At 43.6% G+C, this 25,015-nt stretch overlaps 2 protein-coding genes and 1 long non-coding RNA gene across 9 annotated transcripts in view; 1 reads left to right on the top strand and 2 right to left on the bottom strand.

Annotated features, from left to right (window-relative positions):
* Positions 1 to 17: 17 nt before the first annotated feature.
* On the top strand, positions 18 to 20,454 carry LOC146519408 (glutamine-rich protein 2). 5 transcript variants are annotated; one of them, XM_085157862.1, is made up of 21 exons: positions 20 to 817; positions 4,789 to 4,869; positions 7,423 to 7,500; positions 7,620 to 7,682; positions 8,124 to 8,331; positions 8,883 to 8,971; positions 9,081 to 9,218; positions 9,321 to 9,589; positions 10,451 to 10,547; positions 10,974 to 11,243; positions 11,832 to 11,954; positions 13,667 to 13,735; positions 14,117 to 14,281; positions 16,995 to 17,113; positions 17,508 to 17,573; positions 17,672 to 17,773; positions 17,847 to 17,996; positions 18,267 to 18,414; positions 18,544 to 18,655; positions 18,940 to 19,050; positions 19,342 to 20,453. In XM_085157862.1, the coding sequence occupies exons 1-21, from the start codon at positions 491 to 493 to the stop codon at positions 19,470 to 19,472; spliced, it is 2,916 nt and encodes a 971-aa protein (XP_085013988.1). In that variant the 5' UTR covers positions 20 to 490; the 3' UTR covers positions 19,473 to 20,453. The 5 variants fall into 5 exon arrangements, with proteins under 5 accessions (XP_085013989.1, XP_085013987.1, XP_085013988.1 ...); XM_085157861.1 differs by having other exon boundaries at positions 19 to 817; positions 9,081 to 9,589; XM_085157863.1 differs by lacking the exon at positions 17,847 to 17,996 and having other exon boundaries at positions 18 to 817; positions 9,081 to 9,589; positions 19,342 to 20,454.
* On the bottom strand, positions 8,102 to 11,006 carry LOC146519409 (uncharacterized). 2 transcript variants are annotated; one of them, XR_014873857.1, is made up of 3 exons: positions 10,903 to 11,006; positions 10,758 to 10,815; positions 8,102 to 10,591 (listed from the first exon to the last, which is right to left on the bottom strand). It is a non-coding gene; the product is annotated as an uncharacterized LOC146519409 (long non-coding RNA). The 2 variants fall into 2 exon arrangements; XR_014873856.1 differs by having other exon boundaries at positions 10,758 to 10,975.
* A 2,839-nt stretch (positions 20,455 to 23,293) lies between the features above and the next one.
* ubald2 (UBA-like domain containing 2) overlaps positions 23,294 to 25,015 on the bottom strand; it is a 10,408-nt gene continuing 8,686 nt past the window's right edge. The window contains exons 3-4 of one of the 2 annotated variants that reach the window (XR_014873668.1): positions 24,073 to 25,015; positions 23,294 to 24,019 (exon numbers count right to left, since the gene is read on the bottom strand). The exon at positions 24,073 to 25,015 is cut by the window's right edge and continues 1,247 nt beyond it. The gene's annotated coding sequence lies outside the window, so the exon portion shown is untranslated. The other variant, XM_085156589.1, reaches the window with a different exon arrangement.

Below are 25,015 nucleotides of genomic sequence, written 5' to 3'. Positions count from 1 at the left end.
GCCGCGCGACGCGACGTCAAGTAAGAGTAAACGGTCAACACCACATCCGGTTACCGTCTTAACAATAAAAGTATAACTGGTAAATATTGCTGGCAAGATTCACAACAGAGCCGAACGACGTGGCGCTAATCTGCATATTTATAAAATACAATAAGTCATGTTAGCTTGATTAAGATTTTTGTTTCCACAATACGGGTTTTAGTTTGCATTCAAACTTTATTTTGAGAGGTCAGCGTTTGTGCATCCGGCTAATATGGCTAGCTTGTTAAGTGGGAGCTGCTGTTTTCTGTTGAACGTGACTAGATTCCAGCACAAACCCGAGATTACCGCCGCTGGTGGGATGTCTGACTGAAACACCGGAAAACCGACTCTAGGGAAAGACCACTGACACTTGTAATTGTTTTTATTATAAATACCGGGTCTTGAGTAGCTAAGGGTGAAGTTTGAGCGAACGTTAGCTTCACGGTAACGGTTTAACGGTCCGTCAAACATGTCGGAGGAGGTGAGTCTGTACGACCTGCTGAACCTATCCATCGGGACCCCCCAGAAGTCCTCCGTGAACTTCGGCGCCCTGCACTCGCTGCTCCTCGCCTTGCTGAAACACCTGAATCTCCGGGAGGTGAAGACCCGGTGGAGGGACTCCTCTTCGGGTTATTGGAGCCCTGATCTCACGGCGGCAGAGGAGGAGGTTCAGGTGGAGGTTCAGCCGGACACTGACTTCCAGAATCGGGCAGCCACTCCCTCATGCCCGGGCCCGGACCCCGACCAGCTGAACCTCCTTTCCCGCATCCAGACATGTGAGGACGGCCTCTCTAAGGTGAAGTACTCAAAGACCACCTTAAAGAAAAACCACCTATGATCACTGAGAAATACATCAGAATCTGTATGATGATATATAATCAGTGGAAGATTAAATAGAAATTCATACACTTCATACATTTAAATGGAGAAACCTTTTGCTCACTGCGTTCATAAACAAAACAAAATAATAAAACACAGAAATATTCCTTCACCTGAAACTAAATGAGCAGGAAGGCAAAGTCACCCACTCAGTAGCTCTGATTCACTCTTAGTCATCCAACCACCTGAACACAGAGTTTTCGAAGTAAAAGAAAGCTTTGGTGCCCGTTTCCAATGAATCAAATTACGAGGTTGACCTCAGTGACCTCACAACCAATGGCCACCCAGTAATAACCATGGTTCCCACAGTGTGCCGGGCACCAGTGTAACATCCATAACCTGCAGTCACTGTCCTGTATTTGTTGAATTGTTTGAAATGACCGTCTGCTTAAAAAACAACAGTTCCTCAGTTTATGCTCCTTTTCTGGTGGTGCTGAGAACGCAGCTTTATTAGCATCTGCAGCATGGACGTGTAACAGTGATCAACAGGCAGTATGATGTGGTGACACCACACTGCTGTCGTGGTCTGCCTGTTGGTACCATGTATTAAACAATCATCACATTTTTGCTCAGTGCTGACACCTGTAGACGTGCGTGTGCCTGAATTCTTTGGTGGTTTCGTCGCCTTTTTTGCATCTTAAAAAGAAAGAAATCCTTGTTTTTCCAGACACTGAACATCAGTGTCAATGCTGGTGCCTGATGTGGTGGGTGATGCTTTTGTGCTGTGCTGCAGTAATGTTCAGAGTGTTTGGAGACGAGTTAAAAGACTACATTTATTTGTTTTTAGTGAATATGTATTGTTTTCCTGCACAGAGTGAGAATAAAGAAAGAATAAAGCGTCAGTAAAGACCACACACTGTAGATAACCACATGACGCTGCCCCTGACCGTGGCCCAGCGACTTCTTCTTCTCTTCTTCCACGTCTGGCTTGCAGTGGTGAACATTTCAGCATATTACTAAGCCGCTGATGATAGAGCAGAGCACAATGGGAGATGGGCGCCACCCTGACATCTCAAATGACCCCTGAGTGTCCCCGTTCAGGTTTCTGCAGAGCTGCCGCCGGCAGATGAGCACATACAACATCATCAGGCCGCCCAGCAACATTTTGATCTTAAAAACGTCACGCAGCATGGAGGACGTTAAAGGTCGGAGGTGTTTGCGGTTCACACGTTGCTGCCTCCCCCTTCCCCTCCTCCTCCTCGCACTCCCCTGTCTGCGTGATAGGGGGTAATTAGTCCCCTGCAGAGATGCCTCTGGTTGTCAGGGGATGAATAGCTCTCAGGTGAAGAGCAGGACACCGAGCAGGTGCACGGAGGTGCGGCTGAATCATTCATGTCCTCTGTAGGCTCGGCCCGGGTCAGCTGCTGTTCCTGCTGGCGCGCCCTCTTCATCCTGCTGCATGACCTCAGTGTATTCTCCACGTGAAAGGCCGGGTGGCGGCCATCAGCCATTAATCTGACAGACAACTGTTTACCTGAACATGGCTTTTGGTGCATCGGGGTCAGGGTTGGGTTGGGGAGGGGGGGGGGGGGGTTATAGTTAATGAGTGACTGATCTGCACGAGGCTGGAGTGTAACCAGAACACAGACGGAGCTCAGAACCTTCACAGAACTGTTCCGCCATGTTGGCGAGTCTTTTTCCTAAAGCAGTTTGAGAGACATCAGCAGGTTGTCGTTATTTAGAGAAGCAGTTATGAATATTTTGGATATGCAAGTGACAGGACTTCATCTAATGATGATTTCATAATGTTCTGATTGAGTTTTTGCTTCCTGAACATTTTGGTTGTGTTGAGTTAAAGGCCGTCACCAGACATAACATAGACTGTAGATAAATGATGGACAAAGCTAATGTGACCTGTTGGTTTTGGTCCATATTTGTAGCAGAGCGAACAGCGAGGGAGACTGCACATCACACTGACTTGGATACCTGCTGATCAGTGCTCCAATTAACCCTTTAAAGCCGGTCAGAGCAGCACGCTCTGTTTTGCGTAACTATTTTTAAATCCCGGTAGCTCTGCAACCACGTGAGCTAGCACAATAATTTTTTTTGCATATGAAACCGGAGGAGTTGTACTTACATCTTATGCCATCAGCTTGTCCTCGGTCACAGTTTCCTTCCACATATAACTTTGCAAAAACTGCATAAAAAGCACTTGCAGCAACAAAAACATAATATTCCAGAAACACGCTTTGCCGATCCGATCAGCTGTTCATAACACTTCCTACGTTGGATTAGACGTCAGCGCGAACTATCGCATGTCCGCCATGATCTGGCCGAAACCGGAAGTGACGTCATTTTCGCGGAAATGTAGTTTTTTACCATCAGGGCCTCATGAGCCTATACTGGTGTTTTTAAAAGTTATCTTTGACTTTATGACTTTCTGTGTGGTTTCTGGGATGCTTAGGACTCATATTGCACTGCTGGAAATAGTTTATTTTGATGCATATGCTGCTTTTTTGCAAATTTGCATTACAATATTTATTTTCGTTTTTCCTGCAGTGTATAAAAATTGGTGTATTTCAAAAATAAAACTATGAAGACACTCAAAATAAATTTCCTGTGGTGGGAAACTATTTTGTGCAACTTTTTTGTATTTACAGTTTTGAGGGATAAGCCTCTTAAATTTCTCTAACTAGAAATATATGTTAAAAAAACAAAAACGATTTTCAATTTTTCTGTAGTTTATTGCACTTTTTTGCAATTTATGTAATTACTATGCACTTAATGCAGACATATTATTAAAATCTGGGCTGTAATGGTTGTATTGATGTATAGCAACTTGAAATGCTCCCAAAAATGGCTCCACAGCATGTAAACATATAAAGTAAGCTCTGGCGGACTTGGTTCTATGGCAGGTCTTAAAGGGTTAAAATCCTCCAATTTCACCCAAACTGGAGCTCAGACTTGTTGGACTGCACAGCAGCCTCGTTAGCCAAAAGTATCCCAGAAAGCAGCGAATCAGAGTCTGTGTTTTATACCGAACCACGAGCGTCGTAAAGCTGAGCAGGTAGCTTTGGTGCTGACAACGAACCAAACAGCGGGAGAGTTTTCCCAAAGCGTAATGAAGGATCCGGATTAGCTGTATGGGAATGTAATTTGTTTTAAAGTGTTTGAACCGTCCTGATGACCCGGACACAAGCTGAGGCTGCACTCATTAACCAGCTCTGAGTCACTGAGGCCCGAGCCGTGGGGGGTCGCCATGCATCACTCGGTTAAACAGCAGCTCGCACACAGCTCAGGAATTTCCTTTGCTTCGGCGTGAAAGATCGAACCGTGTCCGTTTGCTCTGCAACAAACCTCACGCCACCCCCACAGGAAGTGTAAATGACCCGCAGGTCAAAGAGCCGATCATCAACCCGACGCACTTCACGCTACATCCATGAAATTAAATTTAAAAAATAACAACAACAGAGCACATCAGCTTCCCTATTCTGATGATTTCTCTCATATTTGGACAATTATTGTACTACTGCAGTTATTTTATAAATGTACGGCACTGCCACACGTGGACATCCACACAAAATGAGTTGAACATCTTGTACCACTAACTCAGGCATCAGCAGCCGCTGCTGTGACAGCGCCATTATTCATCCAGATAATCCATAATCTATAATCTATATCTAATCCATACATCAGCACAAATCGCAGGACGAGATGCGAGATAAGAAAGAAAAAGCTGCATCACCAGTTTTAAAAATCTCCCAGATCAGTGAAACACCAGAACAGACACGCCCCCACCCACACATCTGACTTCCTGTGACAACTCCTCTGCCAATCGGTGAGCAGAAAACCACCAGGTGTCACCCTTTACACACCTACAGGATGAGAAGCAGTTATTTTGTAGTGATGTGCGGCGTGCTGATTGGAAGCTGTGTGCTGTGTCTGCAGTCGACGAGGCTGATCCTGGACCTGAACGAGCAGAACGAGCGTCTGAAGGAGCAGATGGAGGAGCTCCGGCAGCAACACGAGGTCGGGCCGTGCACAGCGAAACACGCCGCAAACACCACGACCGATCAAACAGCACAAAGAAATAACACGGAAACGTTTTCAAATAATTACAGTACAAATAATACAATCACAAACGCTGGGACAAATTCTGTCAGCTGCTCTGATGAAGCTCCACGTACGGACGCTGCTGATCACAAACCAGACGGTCCCACTCCTCTTTAGCCCGCAGGACCATCTGGAGTGAGATCGGGACCAATTTATTAAACATTTTTAATTATATTTAATTTTTCAAACTTTTTCTATGAAACTCTGATCCAGGTTTTATGGAAGTGCTTCTACTTTCAATAATCAGAAATCAAACAGAAAACTCAAAGAGCCTGAAATACTTTATTTATACTTTATACTTATTTACATATACTTTATTTATACTTTATACTTATTTACATATACTTTATTTATACTTTATACTAGTTTACATATACTTTAGTTATACTTTATACTTATTTACATATACTTTATTTATACTTTAGACTTATTTACATATACTTTATTTATACTTTAGACTTATTTACATATACTTTATTTATACTTTATACTAGTTTACATATACTTTAGTTATACTTTATACTTATTTACATATACTTTATTTATACTTTATACTTATTTACATATACTTTATTTATACTTTAGACTTATTTACATATACTTTATTTATACTTTATACTTATTTACATATACTTTATTCATACTTTATACTTGTTTACATATACTTTATTCATACTTTATACTTATTTTCATATACTTTATTTATACTTTATACTTGTTTACATATACATTATTCATACTTTATACTTGTTTACATATACTTTATTTATACTTTATACTTGTTTACATATACTTTATTCATACTTTATACTTATTTTCATATACTTTATTTATACTTTATACTTGTTTACATATACATTATTCATACTTTATACTTGTTTACATATACTTTATTCATACTTTATACTTGTTTACATATACTTTATTCATACTTTATACTTATTTTCATATACTTTATTTATACTTTATACTTGTTTACATATACATTATTCATACTTTATACTTATTTACATATACTTTATTTATACTTTATACTTGTTTACATATACTTTATTCATACTTTATACTTATTTACATATACTTTATTTATACTTTAGACTTATTTACATATACTTTATTTATACTTTATACTTATTTACATATACTTTATTCATACTTTATACTTGTTTACATATACATTATTCATACTTTATACTTGTTTACATATACTTTATTTATACTTTATACTTGTTTACATATACTTTATTCATACTTTATACTTATTTACATATACTTTATTCATACTTTATACTTATTTACATATACTTTATTCATACTTTATACTTGTTTACATATACTTTATTCATACTTTATACTTATTTTCATATACTTTATTTATACTTTATACTTGTTTACATATACATTATTCATACTTTATACTTGTTTACATATACTTTATTTATACTTTATACTTGTTTACATATACTTTATTCATACTTTATACTTATTTTCATATACTTTATTCATACTTTATACTTGTTTACATATACTTTATTCATACTTTATACTTATTTTCATATACTTTATTTATACTTTATAGTTGTTTACATATACATTATTCATACTTTATACTTGTTTACATATACTTTATTTATACTTTATACTTGTTTACATATACTTTATTCATACTTTATACTTATTTTCATATACTTTATTCATACTTTATACTTATTTACATATACTTTATTCATACTTTATACTTGTTTACATATACTTTATTCATACTTTATACTTGTTTACATATACTTTATTCATACTTTAGACTTATTTACATATACTTTATTCATACTTTATACTTATTTACATATACTTTATTCATACTTTAGACTTGTTTACATATACTTTATTTATACTTTAGACTTATTTACATATACTTTATTCATACTTTATACTTGTTTACATATACTTTATTCATACTTTATACTTATTTACATATACTTTATTCATACTTTATACTTGTTTACATATACTTTATTTATACTTTAGACTTATTTACATATACTTTATTCATACTTTATACTTATTTACATATACTTTATTTACTACAGAAGTAATATTAGACACATCTTATAACAGCATCACTCAAATAAACAAAATGAAACTCCATAAACAAAAAATAGAATAGAAACCTGCAACTAGAAATAAAATAATAAATAGAAACAAAAAAAAAAGTTCTGGTCTGACTGGATATATTTATGAATCTGAACCGCAGAAAGTTTCTCCGTCAATGTTCAGCTGAAGAAACGAGCTCATCATAGCAAATATTTCATGTGTGTTTGACTTTTAGTGGCTCTGCAGGGAAACACGCTGATTCTGAGCCACGCCGTATTTTCAGTGTCTTCTCGCCCTCAGGCCTCAGCGATGGAGCTCAGCTGATGCTGGATGTGGATTCGTGGGACGTTCTGATCTCTCTCTCTGTCCTGTGTTCAGATGGTCGGGGACGCTTTGGGGACGGCCGCTCGGGTGGAGAGCTGCTGCCACCGCGTGGACGCTCTGGAGGAAACTGTGGTGAGGGTTTGTCTGACGGGAGGATGTGACTGTTTAAACTGTTGGCTTCTGTGTAATAATGTAATTCTGACAGTTTAATGAGGACATGCCCAAACCTCGTGATTTCACTGTTGTTACAGAAGTCTCTGAGGGACGCAGTTCTGCCCGGCGACAGAGAGGGCGAGACAGAAAAATTCCAGAAGGTGAGAAAGAAACAGAAACTTGTGTTTCATCAGAGACCTGCAGCTCAGCTGAAACAGACGAGCTTACAGCCAGATGTTTAGAGTCCTAAAGCAGCCATGTTTGTGTGCAGAGCCGAGCTGAGGCCTCAGCAGGTGATTATTTATCAAGAAACAAGAGACAACGAGCCAAACAGGCAGATGTGACATGAAAGTTTGCTTTTAAAGAAGGTTCTTTAGTCAAATTTAGATAAAGTTGGGGCAGATGTTCATGGGAATCTGATTTCTTTGGCATCAAAGACAAAAAAATAAAAATGCCAGCTCTGCTGAATGTTTTTATTTGAACCATCCATATCACACATGTCTCTGTTTTGGAATTAATTTGATCTTCACCCGTCTGTTTATTATTGAAGAACCTCTGCTGCTCCATGTTTTTATGCTTGGCCTCTGTACACGCCTCCACAGGCTGGTGTTAAAGCAGACTCAGCGGGTAAACCTCCAGCTTCAGAGTCCAGCAGCTCCACACCATCCACAGAGGCAGTGGAGGCCCTGAGGAGTGTGAGCCAGCTGCAGGAGAGGCTCGTCCAGGTGGAAGCTCACGTAGCGGTGTTAGAGAAAGAAAAGGCAGACCAGAGTCAGCTGGCTCAGCTCAGAGAGCTCATCGCCATCAAAGGTGACGCCTCATGAACACAGCTCTCATTTAAAGTGTTCAGATCACAGTGTGAGATCTGAAGTCACAGCATGAAGAATATATTAGAGCTGCACCAACCTTTGATTTTATTTTATCTTTCTTAAATGTTTTTACAAATTATTTTGTTTAAAAACGTCTTAGCCTCCCAAAATGAGCTTAAGCTATCAGCATAACGTGAAGAAACAGCTGTTGTTGTGTGGCCACACTTGTGTGTAATGCCTAATTGTACCACAAGGTGGTGCAGTCTTTCTTTAACCTGGTAAGTCAGTGAGAGCACTTCTTGAGGGAGAGGGTATAAAGAACACACACATCTCAAAAATGTAACAACCCTCCTGGTAAAACACTGCCCCCCAGTGGTAAAAGTGTGAGTAAACTTTTATAGGTATTTACAGTAATTACTGTAATTTATCCTGTAACTATTATTTGTACATATTACAGCTCAAACTTCATGGCATGAATGAGAATTTCAGCACTTTTAGAGCCTCTGATTTATGCTCCCAGACTGCGATGCTGATGTTATGTTGAACATTCAGGTTCCCATGGAGACGCCTTCAGTAACCTGATGGATCAGCTAAACGAGCAGAGAGGTCTGATAGACCGCCTGATGAGCGACCGAGGAAAGGTGAGTAAGAACCAAGCGGAACAACCGTCTCCTCCTCAAACATCAGCACAAACGCAGCCGTGTCACTTCCTGTCTGTCTGCTCTGATGGTTAAATTTGTCCGTCTGAAGCTGGACGACTTGGAGGACATGCTCATGAGCCTGATGAGCCCACACAAAGAAAGCATCTCCAAGGTGACTATAGAGAGGGCGGAGTTACAAGTGTCAGAGTGGGCGAAGTCAGAAGCTTTGGAGAGGGCGGAGCCAGAAGTGTCAGAGAGGGCGGAGCAAAAGGAGGCTTCAGAGAGGGCGGAGCCAGAAGCGTCAGAGAGGGCGGAGCCAGAAGTGTCAGAGAGGGCGGAGCAAAAGGAGGCTTCAGAGAGGGCGGAGCCAGAAGCTTCAGAGAGGGCGGAGCCAGAAGTGTCAGAGAGGGCGGAGCAAAAGGAAGCTTCAGAGAGGGCGGAGACAGAAGCTTCAGAGAGGGCGGAGCCAGAAGTGTCAGAGAGGGTGAAGTCAAAGGCAGTTTCAGAGAGGCTGGAGCAAAAGGAAGCTTCGGAGAGGGCGGAGTCACAGGTTTGCAGAAGAGTGGGTTCAGACAGCGAAGGTTACCGAGAGCTCAGAGAGCAAATATCCTACCTCAGGTAAAGACACACAGGAGGGAGAGCCAGTTTTACTTCACCCGACAGAAGTTTTAAAAGGAGCCCTGACCATGAATATACATATACAGCTTCCTGTAGTAACACCAGCTCAGCTGTTTTAAGCTCGCTTTAACGGTTTAGAGACAAAATGGCAAATTTAGGAGAAAAAGTTTAGAAAAATTTTGAAGTCTCGGCTTGAAGCTGAGGGCGGTGAGAGAAGCGTGAACGTGATGTAACTGAGGATGTTACTCAAACTGCCAACACGAAGGCAGTCGCAGCTACGGAGGCGAGAGGATCTGTGTATGCATTTAACTCTGGCCCCGCCCACTTCGCATCACCAGCAGTTATTTCATCCGTCACAGTTAAATGTCATTGTCCTTTAAGACCGAGTTCATGCTCGCCGAGTTCATCGCTCCTGAAGCAGCACTCCTGCAGCGCCTCGAGGCGACTGTTGTTGGGATTTGGAGCTTTATAAATAAAACAGATTTTATTTACAGCAAGTGTGGCACACCTAAACGAGGGCGATGATGGCGCCTGACAGAAACTAGACCTAAAACTGTTATTTTATAATGAAGCATCTTCTGCTAACGCCCGTCTCACAAGAATTCACCGACTTTGTTATCAGGTCGGTTTGATGTTCACGTGTAAACACAGAGGAGACACTAGTGGGCGATGCAGTTTGTGCATTTCCGGCCACTTCTTCTTCTGACATCATTTTTTGAACTGCCTGGAAGAGAACGATTCAACTTGCAGAGAGAAACTCGCTAAACGCCCTGAATCAGGGCTCCTTTTAGTCTTTCAAAACTTTTATTCACCTGGGTCACTTTAGTGGTTGTGCTTTCATGATGGCGCCCTCGTGTCCAGGAAGCGTGTGCAGTGGCTGGAGGAAGACGTGAAGCAGCTGCGGGTGAAGCAGACTCAGTGTGAGGAGAAAGCGGCAGACCAACAGCTACAACGTCAGGTCAGGCAGGAAGTGCTGAAGCTCAGGAGGCAAACTGGCGCCACCTACAGGGAGGGAATGGAACAGCAGCACACGTGTAAATGGCGAAGTCATAATTTAGGAATTTTGTTATGCTTGGCACATTTGGAAAAAACAATCAGAAAAAATCTCAGAAAAGTTTGTTTTGGTCGAGGAGCCGCGTCGCTTTAGTTTTCAGTGTCAGGTGTTTACCTGTAGGTGGCGTCTGTTTCCTGAATGTCATGCAGGAGACATCATGTAGATTTCCACACTGTAAAAAGTCTCACATGACATTGTGAGTCAGACAAAGCACGAGCAGAGGAAACAGACTCTAAGACATGGACAAAACAAAGCTTACAGTCAAAGATGCCCTGCTGTTTCAGGCCACAGGCATCAGTCTAATCTCAGTTCTTTGCCCTCCGACCTCAGCTGGACGACCTGCGGGGAACGCTGGAGGACACAATCTTGTCCTTCACATCTCAGCTGTCCACGAGTCTATGCGATGAGGCCGCGCGAGTGCAGAGTGGTGGTCCGAGCGTCCGTCAGAGCGAAGAGTGGTCGGCTCTGAATGCCAGAACAACAAACATGGGAGAGAAGCTCGGCTTTCTGTTCGAGCACTACGAGCAGCTGCAGGACGCGGTGAACAGACTGATCCGGCAGCAGGGCGGAGCCAGAGCAGGGCCGCCGCAGGACCGAGAGGCAAGCCAGAGCAGGGGGAAGCTAGGGAACATTTCAGAGCTGCACGCTGGGTTTAAGAGAGTGCTGAGAACACCTGACTTTGATTTTCACCTTTGAAGGTCACGTCCAAGCTGCTCCTACCTTGGCTGCTGTTTTTAGATCTCTCCATAACTCACAGTCTAAGTACTGTAGGTGGCTAAAAACAACTTTCCTCATGATGTTCTTCCTCAGACGCCACAGGAAGTTCTAGCTGTGTCTTCCTGGTGGACAGATTCGTGACGCTCAACACTGTGAGCGATGCGGTCCTCACCTGCCGTAAACGCAGCAAAAGTCTGCAGGGTTTGAGGTTTTTGATGAAACCGCAGAGCGTGGAGGGTACGAGGTCTGGATGGGCTGCCAGGAAGTGATCTAAAAATAGCAGCAGTGGTGGAAGTGGCCCAGAGGTGCTCCAGGAGATGATGTTAAAGGGGAGGTCAAAGTCCTGGAACCTCGTCTGGAAACTAAACGTCACTGCTCCGATACACACAGAATACACCGGGGTTAAGCTGTCTGCAGGAAGATCTCTGATTCCTGTGTGTGTGTGTGTGTGTGTGTGTGTGTGTGTGTCAGAACGTGGAGCTGGTGAACGGCGTGCAGCAGGCGATGCTGCAGCTTCAGGCCGACTGCAAGAAGCTAAACGAGACGATGAGATCGCTGCACGAAGACAGCAGATGCAAGCAGAGACACATCGAGGTAAAACATGCGTTTGTCGTCACACGTCATTCAGTCTCAGCTACCACAGCGTCACACAACAGGACGAAAACTATGGCGTTATTTTTGTGCCACTATTCTGAGCACATGTAAAAAAAAATTGGACGACCAAAGGAGAAATTTATTTTGAGCGAAGAAAAGCTGAATTTGAGTGAACAAAATTAATTCCTGTGTGCAAAATATGTATTTCAGTGTTTGCTGTTATCCACACACACAACAACAGCCCCTCTCGCAATGTGTTGCTCGCGCTCTCAACATTTCTGCCCGTGGGCGCTCAACTCTTTCTCTACACCGTTATATTTGTGCCACAAAACCAGTCAATCACAGCCTTGGATGCACAAAAATCTGATTGGACTTTTGTCTGCTGGACCAATTACAACACATCCATATTGAGAGGAAAAGGAACGTGATTGGTCCCGGACTTCAGCTAGAATGAAAAAAACTGATCAATGATCAGCTGATCGTCTCTTTTGTTTGTTGCGCCAGAAAGAGGAAATCAGCAAATGTCGCGCTAAACAACAGCAGCACGTTTAAGCTTGATCAGCTGTTGTTAGAATTTATTTAATATTAATTTCTAGTATCAGCTGATGTTTGCTGGAGCCACAGCTGTAAAGCTGCTGCTCATGATGTCGGTTTGGAAACATGAAGGTGAAACAAATCACACATATATACCAACAAGACACAGTGTAGATCACTGTGACAACAGCGTTTGTTTTAGTTCAAAGGCTTTATGGTTTTTCCTGTAATACCTGGTGGCGGTTTTGTCAGCTGTGCGGTCAGCTGGTGGGTAACAGGCATCTCCGAGAACGTCAGAGCACTTATGCAAATATGTGATGTCTTGATGAGTCGAGCAGATATTTGAAGTTTACACAGAAACATTCTCGCATGAAAATATCTTAAAAGTTTATTTTGTGACCCAGAAAGAGTAATATTTCAAACTCCGCCCCTCTGCGTTCCTCCGCCACTGCCTCGTTTGAGTTTTGAACGACATGCATTCTGGGATATTGCATTTCGTCATTTCGAGCTGATTGGAGACCAAAACAACCAATCAGATTTTTTTGCATCCAAGTCTGTGATTGGCTGGTTTTGTGGCACAAATATAACGGTGTAGAGAAAGAGTTGAGCGCGCACGGGCAGAAATGTTGAGAGTGCGAGAAAAACTGAGCGAGAGGGGCTGTTGTGTGTGGATAACAGCAAACACTGAAATACATCTTTTGCACGCAGCAATGAATTTTGTTCACTCAAATTCAGCTTTTCTTCGCTCAAAATAAATTTCTCCTCAAAATGCAACACTTGCACCTGCAAAAAGTTTTTACGTGCGCTCAGAATAGTGGCACAAAAATAACGCCATAGAAAACCAGCATCTTAATATGAACTGTGATGACACTTTTTACTTTTAATTTAAGGTGTAAATGCACCAAAAATAAACCAGTCTGAGACCACGGTGTAACTCACTGCTCCACTCAAACGTCTCAACCAGAACAAACCGCAGAGGTAGGACGAGCTGCGACGTGTGCGACACGTGACGGCAAGAAAGAGTCCTTGAAACAGTCATTTAAGATTCAAACTGCAGTTTGCTCCCGAAACTGCTTTTATCCAAACAGTTTTTCATCCGTAAATATTTTGTCTTTACTGTCGTTCTTCTAAAAATGTAAAAGTTGAATTGAACAGCTGACGGACTCTCGTCTCTGCAGGAGCTCTACAAGACGACGGAGGAGCTGGAGGTGAACAAGGCCGACAAGCAGATGGTCGAGAGTGAAATCGTGAGTTGGCTCATTTTAACCTCCCCTGCACAACCTTTTCTGTGCAGAGGAGTTTTGTTGTTTCCTGTCCTCATGCTGTCCTGAGCCCAGCATGAGCAGAGCTCTCTTTTTTTCCTCTTGTACTTTCCCATTGTAGTGTATATTTCAGTGTTTTTTCTGTAACGCTACCGATCTCCGACCTGTAACACCATGTGATGTCTGTGTTGTGTGTGTAAGGTCGGCACGTGGCGAATAAAGCCTTGATTGATTGATTGATTGATTGATTGATTGATTGATTGATTGATTGATTGATTGAGACGTGTGTGAGGCGACTGTTTCAGGACACCTGTCGGCCTCCGCCTTCTCGCCGTTGACCTCCCGATTCTCCCTCTGTGCCCGTAGAGAGCAGACAAATCGGCCCTGGAGGGGAAAGTGAGCCGGCTGCAGCTCGACTCGGTGACGGAGCAGCTGAGCGGGATGTTCCACGAGCTGCTGAGCAAGGTGACGAGTCAGGAGCAGGACTGGCACAAACTCATGAGCAAGCTGTCCACCGAGATGGAGTGTAAGGTAGGAGAGCAACAAACTCAAACTGATCTGAGATCAGAGCTCAGAGGGAAGGGTAATGGGTTTGAATTTAAAAACATATTTTGTCTTTAAATCGTGACGACGTCTCTGCTACAGCTGTGACAGAAGGTAAAACAACACGCTGCAGTGTTGGAGATTTTACGCTTCGGTCATAACAGGCGTCACATCGCTGTGTGATGTAGGGTTTTCAAATTAATACCACAGGAGCATCTGTTAAAGATCTCAGACTGTGTCTATATGTCAGCTTGGGTCTCAGACTCCGCCTCTCTGGGAACATCTCAGGCTCTCCGAGGTATGGAGGCACATCTCCCCTCACCACACTCCCTGCCGGTGGCTGATGCCCTCAGACGTTGGTGTGTTGGTGGTTCTTGGTGTCTGGGGCTGGGCGCTCATGTATGTACCGGCTCACTCCTGGTGGCTGATTGGCGGGGTCTGGCGCCTGTGGCCCGGCTGGGCCCCTTCCAGGGGGTGGGGTGCCCTCAGGCCTCTGGGCCTGAAGCTTAGTCCTCTCTGGCACAGCTGGCTGCTGGCAGAGCCCGCGGGCACGTCACTGCAACCCCTCTGGCCTCTGCTCCGTAGCTGCTGGGTGACCTCTTGTTTGGGGCTCTACTCAGCTCTTCCCACCAGGGTGGCACGGTTGCCCCCCTGGTGGTCCTCCTTGGGTCCTCGTACTCTGGGGCCTCTGGATGTCGGGGGCCTGGATCTCCTCCATACCTGCTTCATGCCCTGGGGGACGGGGCTATGGCTCCCCACACTCCCTAGCAGATCGTTACATGGAGAAACCTTCTGAATACAAGCGTGCTGATGCACACAGGTGTGCACAGACACAAACTACACCTTTCTTGGCTGCTGCCTCAAAGCACATTATGCGCTGCACTCTAAAAAGTAATTCAGAGGCTTTTAGTAAATCTCACTATAAGTTAGATGAGCCTGATAACATCTATGAATATCCTTTTAGTAATTATTTGAGTTTGATAAGTTGAAATAAACGTGTTAACGTATGTGTTTGTGTTAAATTAACGTATTTATTTACGTTTATCTCAGACAAAAAAATCAGTATGTGGTTCACAGAATACCTGCTTTACATGTGCTTAATATTTTTGTTTAAAATTTAATAAAATATTTGAGAAATATGTAAATATACTCATCATTATCTTGTACTAAAATCATTAATTATTCAAATCAATATTATTTATTGTCAGCAACTACAGCTGAAAAGTGTAAGTAAAACACGATAACGTAGAGTAATTGAGCACCATGAGCCTTTTTCATTGTTCTGTTCATTTTGTTTTTTAAATACTGTGAGCGTTTGTGTTTCGACATTTATCCTTCGAGTATGTGAGGCTGTGAGCTGAAGGGAAAAGGCTCTCGTCTGTTTAGTGCTTGTTTATTTCGATTTTTTGCCGTTTATGAAAATTAAAATTTAGTTTGGAAAAATGTTTAACATGTGGTCATTTTTCATTCATGTATTATGAAAAACACAACTACATATTAGTTTGTTTGGTTTTTCAGACTTAGACTACCAGTGAAATACAATAACATTCATATTTGAATATTTGAATCTTGTAATCAGAAGGTTGCCGGTTCGAGCCCCGGCACCGACAGTCTCGGTCGCCTACTGGTGGTGGTCAGAGGGCCCGGTGGTGCCAGTGTCCAGCAGGCTCGCCTCTGTCAGTGCGCCCCAGGGTGGCTGTGGCTACAATGTAGCTTCATCACCAGTGTGTGAATGTAGTGTAAAGTGCTTTGGGGTCCATAGGGACAAAGTAAAGCTGTACAAATACAGACCATTTACCATATTTAATATTAAGTACAATTTTGATTACGTTCAGTTTACAATATGAAGTAAATGGAACAAAATTTTGGATTAACTGACGTCTATATTTCAGTTACACTGACCAAGCATGTCAGTGTTTGTGTAACAGCTACAATTACTCATTTCAACTTAATATGTTTAAGCGTTAGTTATTCAATTGATCAAGTATATTGAACAGATTTGATTTCCAACCTACTCAATATTTTTAAGTGTAAAAGTTTTGCCTCAAAAACTTTAAGTAAATGTCAGTGTCGATCTTGTGTGCTGCACAATAACATGTAATATTTAGTATCTACTGTTATCTACTGTTAGCTAGTTTATTGTGATGGTGTTGTTTTTATTATGTTGCTCTTTGTTGTTAGTTTTCTCTTCTGGTTTCTTTTCTCCATACAGGTGATCCAGGTGTTTGTTTCTTTTTCTTTTCCTTTCTCATCATCTCTCCTCTGGTTTTCTTTCTCTCCCTCTCTTTCTTTCATTCTTCCTCCCTGTCCTATCCCCCAGTCATGTCTGTCCCGTCTGTAACAACCGAAAATCAAATCAAATAAATACATAATTACAATAAAGATCAATCAAATGGACCAATATGGCCATGATGATCCACTTGGTAAAGTAAATCTGCTTGGCGTCTTTCTTGGCCTTCAGACAACAATTCTGACGGCTAAAGATCCAAACGGGACAGGCAAAAAAAGGTTTGGATCTCAGTGACCTCAAAGTCAAGGTGTTGATGTTTTTATTAAGAAAACCAAAAGAACGTAGAAATATTTTTATAATTTACTGGAAACTATGAATGCGAGAAGTTTTCTAGAATTGATTTTAAATAAAAGAGTCACAGTTCTGATGTGATGGTTCTGATGTGATGGTTCTGATCTGGTCCCTCTGCAGCTGAACCGGATCGAGCTGGACTCTGTGAAGAAGCAGCTGGAGGATCGCTGGAGGAGCATCCACGAGAAGCTGCAGGCTCAGGCGGCGCCGGAGTACGAGGACGCCGCCGGGATCAGGAAGTGAGAACACTGCACCCTTACACGCAGCACAGCTCCCGATCATGGGTGCTTCCAGGAGATCCAATCAGGAGAAAGAGGGCTTTTAGGGAGGGGCTAACAGAGATAGGATTATTTTGACCTGTCAGTCATGCACAGCTGCTCTGACAGACGACATGTGTCCCTAACATTATTATTATTATTATTATTAACATTATTGGCTTTGATCTGAATGTCATTTGTTGCTAAATGTTCCATAATTAGCGTCTGACTGAAACGTCTGCAGACATGTTTGTTCAGATTTGGTCTGAATCAAAGGTAACAAAGAAGGAGGAGCATTTTTTCAGAACATTTTGAATATATGCAGCAGGTGAAGAGCTGAGAAGCACTGAAGATTTGTCCTTGTGTTTATTTGCAGACAGCTCGTGGAGAGATTCCACTGCCTCTCCTGCGACCGGCCCATCGTGAAGCACACGCCCGGACCGTGAGTGAACGCCACACAGAGCACGTGACCCAACCTCTGAGCTGCTGTCTGAACTCCTCCCCTCTCCCACATTTCTACCTTTTCTTTGAGGGTTAAAGGCATCTGGTGACGCTGCCCTCGTTTCCTGCGTTCCCCTCGCACAAGTCCATCAGGCCGTTCACCGTTTACACCATGGAGCAGTTACGCCAGCACTACCGGAGGTGAGTGACCTGCACACGCATGGCGAGGCTCCTCGGTGTCTTCTGTTCTGATGAGCGCCTGTCACCGCCTCAGCCAGCAGCCAGGCACCAACCGCTGCAGGTACGAGGCAGCTAACGCGTGCAGGAGCAGGGAGCGGCTTCAGAGGAGCCACAAGATAGAGAGCGTAGAGATGCAGGGACGGCCGCAGCACGGCGATGCCACGAACACAGCGCAAGGCCAGCAGTGAGTCAGGGCAGGGGTGGAGCTTGAAGTCTGCGGTTGCTACAGGGTTAACGTGGAAAGAGCAAGACTGTGATTTCACGCGTTCACTCGATCACTGAGTTTGAACGTCAGTGCTGCCGTTACCGTGCTGCAGCGTTTCTGAGGGGAAGCTACAGAAAATCAGCACGATGGAAAAATGTCACGTACGCGATGATGATGTCATTAGAGGTCAGTGAGCAGCATTTCTGTGTTAATCACCGCTCCATTTCTCTGTCCTCACGCCTCGGGCAGCGAGCGCATATCTGAGCTGACGGATTATGGTCACCTGGCTGCGGCGCGGAGCTGCGGCGGGAGTCACCACACCAACGCTGCGGGCAGCCAGCGCCGCGGCGGCCCGCAGCACACAAAACTCCACGGTGAGGCGGACGGTGCGATTCAGGTACGTCTGAAGGAAATGAGCCTGAAACTGCAGCGAGGTCGTAGAGATCAGTGTAGGGGTTTCACACTGTGTGTGCGTGTGTGTGTGTGTGTGCGTGTGTGTGTGTGCGTGTGTGTGTGTGTTGGTCAGTCGGAGGAGGTGGATATCGTTGGACTGGACGGGCGCATTTACAAAGGGCGCCTGAACGTCCCGGCCTGCAGGACCTCAGAAACGAAACTGCCAACGATCCCCACCAGAGACGGTAAAACCTGAATCCATCACACGTCACGAACGCCGCGTCACGCTCTGACGGAAACATGCTCACATCTGAATCACACACAGGCGACACAACACAACCCCACAAACACCTGAAGCTCGACTCCACAGACGTTTGCACTGAGTTCAGGTTAAAAATACCAAAAGAACAGCCTCACGGCGCTGCTGCGAACACACAACAATGACACCTGGTTGTCATGGTGACTCCAGGTTTGCAGTGCTCGTTCTTCTTCGCTTCGGTCACATGTTCCACCTGCTCCGTGTCTGCAGGCGTGTATAAGAGTAAGGACAAAGCCAAGCCTGCTGCCTCTCCGGAGGGGGGGCACAGCACTCCTCTTCATCAGCCCTGCAGCCCCAGGAGCGCAGCGTGCAGCCGCTCAGGTGAGTCATTCACGCAGGTGAAGGTGTCATCAGCACCAGTTAAAACAAAAGAAGCGAAGAAGGTGAGGAACACCTCGATCTCCTCCCCCCGAGAGTAGCAGGAGGAGGTGGGCGGGGTGAGGGAGGTCTGGGAGTGTCTGTTGTTTCTGCGTCACCTTTAAAGTTTAAACTGAAGTGAATCCTTCTGTGCCGACAGCAGAGCGCCTGAGTGTCTGTTGCTTTTAAATTCATCTGGTGTCTAAATGTCCTGCAAACACAAACCTGGCTCCTCCTCCTCTCCTTCCTCTCCAGCATCCAGCTGCTCCGGCCGTGATTGGCCCGTCTCGGCTCTGGGCTGTGCGTCTCAGAGCTCCATCGCTCAGGATTCAGCTGCAGCTGACAGCACCGCAGAGCCTCCAAGCAATGAGCCCCTCAACCTGTAGGGGGCAGCGTCTGCCTCCGTGTTGTGTTTAGTTTGTGAGTGCAGACAGAGGTTCGGGTAACCTCCTCCTGCTTATCGTCCAGACTACACACCCCTGTGATGTGGCGCTGTACTTATTTTTTCACTTAATAAACTTTAGTGTGAATTTAATCACTTTTTAGAACATCAGATATTAAACATCAAACAGATGTTATCATAAGTGAGCCACGTTTAACGTTTAAAGGATCCTTTCGATGTAATTCACAGTAAAACGTCACAGAGTCTGTCTGAAGATGGTCTTTGTATGTTTATTTGAAAAACAGAGGATTCCCTCTTAATCAAACCACCTGATCAACTATTGATTACTGAAATAATCAATAGTCTTTAAAAGGCTTTAAGAAGGTCAGGGGAGGTATAGAATTATTTCACCTTTCTTTCACCTCCACACACATTTACACACCTTAGCTCGTGTGATTAGATGGGGACAGTCCCATAGGACTTCAAATCTGGGACTCTCCACCAGTCGCTCTTAGAACTGAAGAAGCTTCTGGGCTGAAACGTCTTCAAGAAACTTAAAGACGTCCAGACGCTTTTCTTTCAAAGCTCCTCAGAAAACCTTGTGTGTAGATATACATATATACTAGGGGTGCAACAATACTGTATCGATATTGAACCGTTCATACAGTGCTTTCGGTTCGGTACGCATATGTATGAACAATACAATTTTTTTTATTTATTTTATCAACTTTTCTTCTGACGATGCTGTCTGTGTTGAGCGCTCAGTGGATCTGCACCGTCGAGCGCAGATCCACTGAGCGCGGGGCAAGCTAGCAAAACAGAAGCTAAGCTCGTTGCAACATGGCAAATTGAACCTCCCCCACCCTCATTCAGATCTGGCGTTTGGAACTATTTTGGTTTTCATGTGACGTATGACCCTGAAGGTAAGCGCGTCATGGACTAAAGTAAAACAGTATGTTGGATGTGGCAGCAATGCTCAGTTACATGGGTGGGAACTAGTGTGTTAGCGCAGTTAGCTTGTTAACGTTGTCCAGCCCCACGCACGGGGTGATCCGCGGTAGCTCGTTAACGGAGATTTGCCGTGTTGTGGCGTTAACGTCATTTCAGATTAACGCTGACAGCACTAGTGGGAACACAACAAATATTACTGCACATTTACTCCGACATCATCCTAGTGCAAAGACAAGTGGAAGCAGACAAAAACAACAAGCACGCATGCTACAAACTTTACCCGAGTCATTTAGACAGCCGTTAGCACATGATTCTCCTTATGGGGACCTGATATGTTTAATATGCTGCTGAGAATATAGCCCAGAAGAAGCGTATAGTATAGCTTTTATTTTGGAAAGAGCCATTTCTCTGTAATAAACTCTCTTTTCCAAAGATGAGTGATTTCTCCATCAGATAGATTTATTTTTTTATTACTTTGTTGTTTCAGCAACATTAAATTTAAAAACTGTACTTTTGAGTTAGAATATATATTTATAATTTTAATAAATGACAAATTAAAAAGGCATGAACATTTTTTTGTATTGAAAAAATATCGAACCGAACCGTGAATTTTGTGTATCATTGCACCCCTAATAGATATATATATGATTAGATTAGATTAGATAAAATAAAAACTTTATTAATCCCTCGGGTAGGTTCCTCTGGGAAATTTGTTTTTCCAAAAAGCACAGCACCAACAGAAGTTACAGAGTTAAGAATATTATATATATATATATATATATATATACACACATATATAAATACAAAGACATATATAGATAAAATATACAAAGGGGATAAATAGAATAAATAGGAATAAAAATAAAAATAAAAATACAAGTGAATTGCACATTTCAAAAATATATATATATATATGATATATATATATATATATATATATATATATATATATATATATATATATATATATATATATATATATATATATATATATAAACCTTGTAGTAGTAGGATATATTTTTATAGCAGCAGTGAGAACGAAGAGTTGTGTTGTTGTCATGTTGATCTGTCAGTGAGCCCAGGATGGTAAATGGTCTGTATTTGTAAAGCGCTTTACACTATACACAATCACACACACATTCACACATTCAGGACTCAGCTGTTGCATCATGTGGGGAATTACATCATCACTACCAGCAACAAAAGTACTTCCTGTTAACAGGAACACGAGGCCGCGAGCAGGAAGGACACGCTGATGAGTAAATACAAAAGCAGGAGGGAGAGGTGCGGTTACAACTCCTGAAGCTTCCTGTCTTTCAACACATTAGGTCTGTGCTTCAGTCCGACTCCAGGCAGCCTGGAAAACCTGGGAACTCTAAACTGTTTTCCAGTCCTGGAAGTCTATAGATCAGGACCTGGATAAAACACTCTATAAATACACAATGTAAACATAAAGTCTTTATGATCGTCAGATTTTTCTTTCCCCTCAGTGATTGTTTTACACACATCATCGTGTCTGAAACCAAACAGGCGACTCCCTTCATGCATTACAGTCTCCATGCAGAAGCTTTTAATGCAGACTGACTTTGACTTTTTCGTGCTTTCTTTTTAAACTACCAGTCACATTAGTGACTGACTGGGCTTCAAATCCAGGCGTAGTGTCAAAGGCGCCGTCAGGTGAGGCTGTGGCATCAGAAGCTGAGTTCAGGTGTCAGCACATTCAGTGTGATTCAGGAAGCCGGGTCGGTGTTTGTACACGGACATGCTGGCGTTCAGCTCACTCAAGCCTCAGCTGTGACCACTGAGATTTCTTTTACATACGTTTATTTTCATTGGCAGCATTTAATATAAACACGTGTCGCCAGTGTAACGTGAGACAAACTAACATCGGCCATCTTTAAACTCCACCGTGTGCAAACGCCCAGCGAGCAGGTCTCACACCAACCTGCCCTTTCCCTCCTGCTGCCACCCCGTCACTCATCTCCACCTGGTCTCCAGGTGTTTAAACTCCGCCTTCACCGTTCCAGGCTCTTCTCCACCAAACCCACTGAGAATATGCTGTGACTATTTTGTCTTCAGCACCAGTGTGAGCAGACTGTGGTCACTGTAGGCTAACTGCAAAATGTATTTTATAACTGATCATTTGAACCATTTGTAGGTTATGGCTGATGCCTGGCTAAGAGCCCAGCAGGGTTATATTAAATGTGGCCAAACAGGCCTTTAAAGTTCCCATCAGTCAAGCAGAGGACGCTGTGAACTCGTCAAACTGGAGCTGCTCCAACAGTGAAAAGTTCCTGAAGTCCCGTTCGTGTAATGGCGTATCCTTCCTTATTTACATGTGTCACATAGCTGCGTTCGCTTCACTTTCAGCAGCGCCTCATTGATCCACGTTACTTTGGTTCTTACTGACGGCACGACTCTTCAGTTTGACACCCGGCACGACCACATCCTTCCTCAAACTTCAGTCGCTCAAATGCAAAGAAGTACAACCGTCTTTCTTTCGCTCTTACAGTAAAACTAAAATAGGTGTGGCGTGACTAAACACTGCCAAGAACGACAGAAGAGCCCAGAGGAAGTACACATCAGAAGTTGTTTTATTAAACATATAAATACAAATTTAAACAAAGGAAGTGAAAAAAAAGTACATGAGCGAAATCTCTAAAAAAGAGTCGTGGATCCGAGTCTGTGAGGAAGTAGCTAAAAACATCTTTTAATGACCCTTTGACCAGTTTGTAAAGTCCTCGGCTGGATTTGAAAGGCCTAGAATATGTTGCAAAAACGAGTAGGAGCAGAGTGGACAGGCCGGTTAATCCACGCTGCGGGAATCTCAAACAGAGCCTCCGAACCCCGCGGATCGTTGCCAACAACAAACCAGGCGGGAGGTCACCTTCCAGCCGCTCCTCATTCGCCTCAACTCGTCCAGAATGAGTTCAGACTCGAAAAAAATTGCCCTGAGGTCAGCGAACGCATCGTCAGAGCTAAGACTTTTAGGAAAAGGTCTCTTTAAAAGCTCGAACCCTGAAAGGCGTCCACTGACCTCCGCATTTCACTGTGGAAAAGCTGGCGGCGGCTGTGCGATCCACCAACGACTGAGCTGATAAACCGACGGTTTGGTGGGTTCAGTCGCAAATGTGAAATTTTGTTTCTGGAAAAAATCTGATTTTTCAAGTTTTTTAAAGCCAAACTTGCGTTTACGAACATGATGGACTGGAAATCATTCAACTTTAAAAGCGATCGATCAGCCGATCATTACAGTTGATTTTCAGTCCAAACGCTTAAACTTTTCCAACGACTCGGCTGTAAGACTGTTACATTTACATCGTTAACTCTAAATACTCAGTTACGCTCCCACCAGTGGAGCCGATCGAGGCTCCAACAATCGAACCAGTGTCGATTAAACTTAACGATTGATTAAGAATCTGTTCTTAGTTCATAGTTAGTTCACGCGTGGGCTCCTCAGAGCGTTGGATTTCTGCAGAGACGAACAGCTACAACCTGACACCATCATGTTAAACCAGACGAGTCAAACATTAAATTTGACCCACGACGTGTTTGACTGTGGCAACAGTTTTCCCGCCATTTCAGCGCCGCGACGTTCTGCTGAAAACGTCCTCGCTTTGTAAAAAGGAATTTGGCGTAAACAGCGTTTGGACAGTGTTACGTCACATTAACGTCTGACAGCGTGCAGGCGTTGCCCTAAAGCTGAGCATTTAGCCTGTTAGCTCGCAGCGCTCGAGTTCCCTCGCATCATTTAAATCTGTTAACTCCAACGTCAGAGACCGACACGCCCCTCCAGCAGCGAATAAACGCGGTTCGCGAACGGCTGATTGTCAGAACAAAACCTGAAAACTCCTCACTCCTCTTCCTCGTGACGTAAACGCAACTTTATTTCACTCGTGACGCATGCAGGACCTGTCAAACAGGAAGTCCTGCAGAGTACATTCAGAGCGAGCGCGGGGCCCCGCCCACTCACACAGGTGGAGGTAGGAGCGTTTGAGTGTCTGAAAGGTTGTGTGGAAATTGCTGAGTCGACCTTTAACCTCTCGCAGACACATGGCGGAGAAGCCGCTCTCAGATCAAAGTTCGACTGGAATCTTTTTATTTACAACCCGATCGAGCGGACGAGCGAGTTCTGCTTTCTAATCCGGCGTCACATCAGCAGCTTATTACAAACTTTCCATCTCAGCTCTTTGACCTTTTTCTTCTTCTTCTGTCGCCGCACTCAGCTCATCATCACAGCTGACCCCGCCCACAGACGTCAGCGAACATTACTCAGCTCGTCTACATCAGTGCAATGAAAAAATATCAAATCTGCTGCACAATGAAGATGAAAGATCTCAATCCAAACAAAAGCAGGAGATATTTAGGTTTCGTTGCGCCCCCCGAAGCACCTGCACGCTCTGCTTATGAAAGACTGATGTGGCTTCTGGGCGTGACATTGAAAATGATGCATTCCTGCTAATGCCCAACAGGGGGCGACTCTTACTTACTGCTCACTTGACCTCTGACCTCAGCTGTACTTTCCTGATAAGTTTATGGTCAAAGTCACTCAGTAAAAGTCGCCAACTGAATGTTTTAAAACAGGACTTTTCAAAT

Source organism: Neolamprologus multifasciatus, chromosome 4, assembly GCF_963576455.1.
Source record: "Neolamprologus multifasciatus chromosome 4, fNeoMul1.2, whole genome shotgun sequence".
In the NCBI taxonomy this organism is placed as follows: domain Eukaryota; kingdom Metazoa; phylum Chordata; class Actinopteri; order Cichliformes; family Cichlidae; genus Neolamprologus; species Neolamprologus multifasciatus.
Note: the sequence above shows the minus strand (reverse complement) of the source record. Positions and strands in the feature narration are given on the sequence as shown.

Coding starts and splice junctions, on each gene's coding strand:
- LOC146519408 (XM_085157861.1), top strand. CDS start 491: ATGTCGGAGGAGGTGAGTCTGTACGACCTGCTGAACCTATCCATCGGG. Junction 13,736..14,116: donor AGATGGTCGAGAGTGAAATC/GTGAGTTGGCTC, acceptor CTGTGCCCGTAG/AGAGCAGACAAATCGGCCCT. Junction 17,114..17,507: donor GACGCCGCCGGGATCAGGAA/GTGAGAACACTG, acceptor GTTTATTTGCAG/ACAGCTCGTGGAGAGATTCC.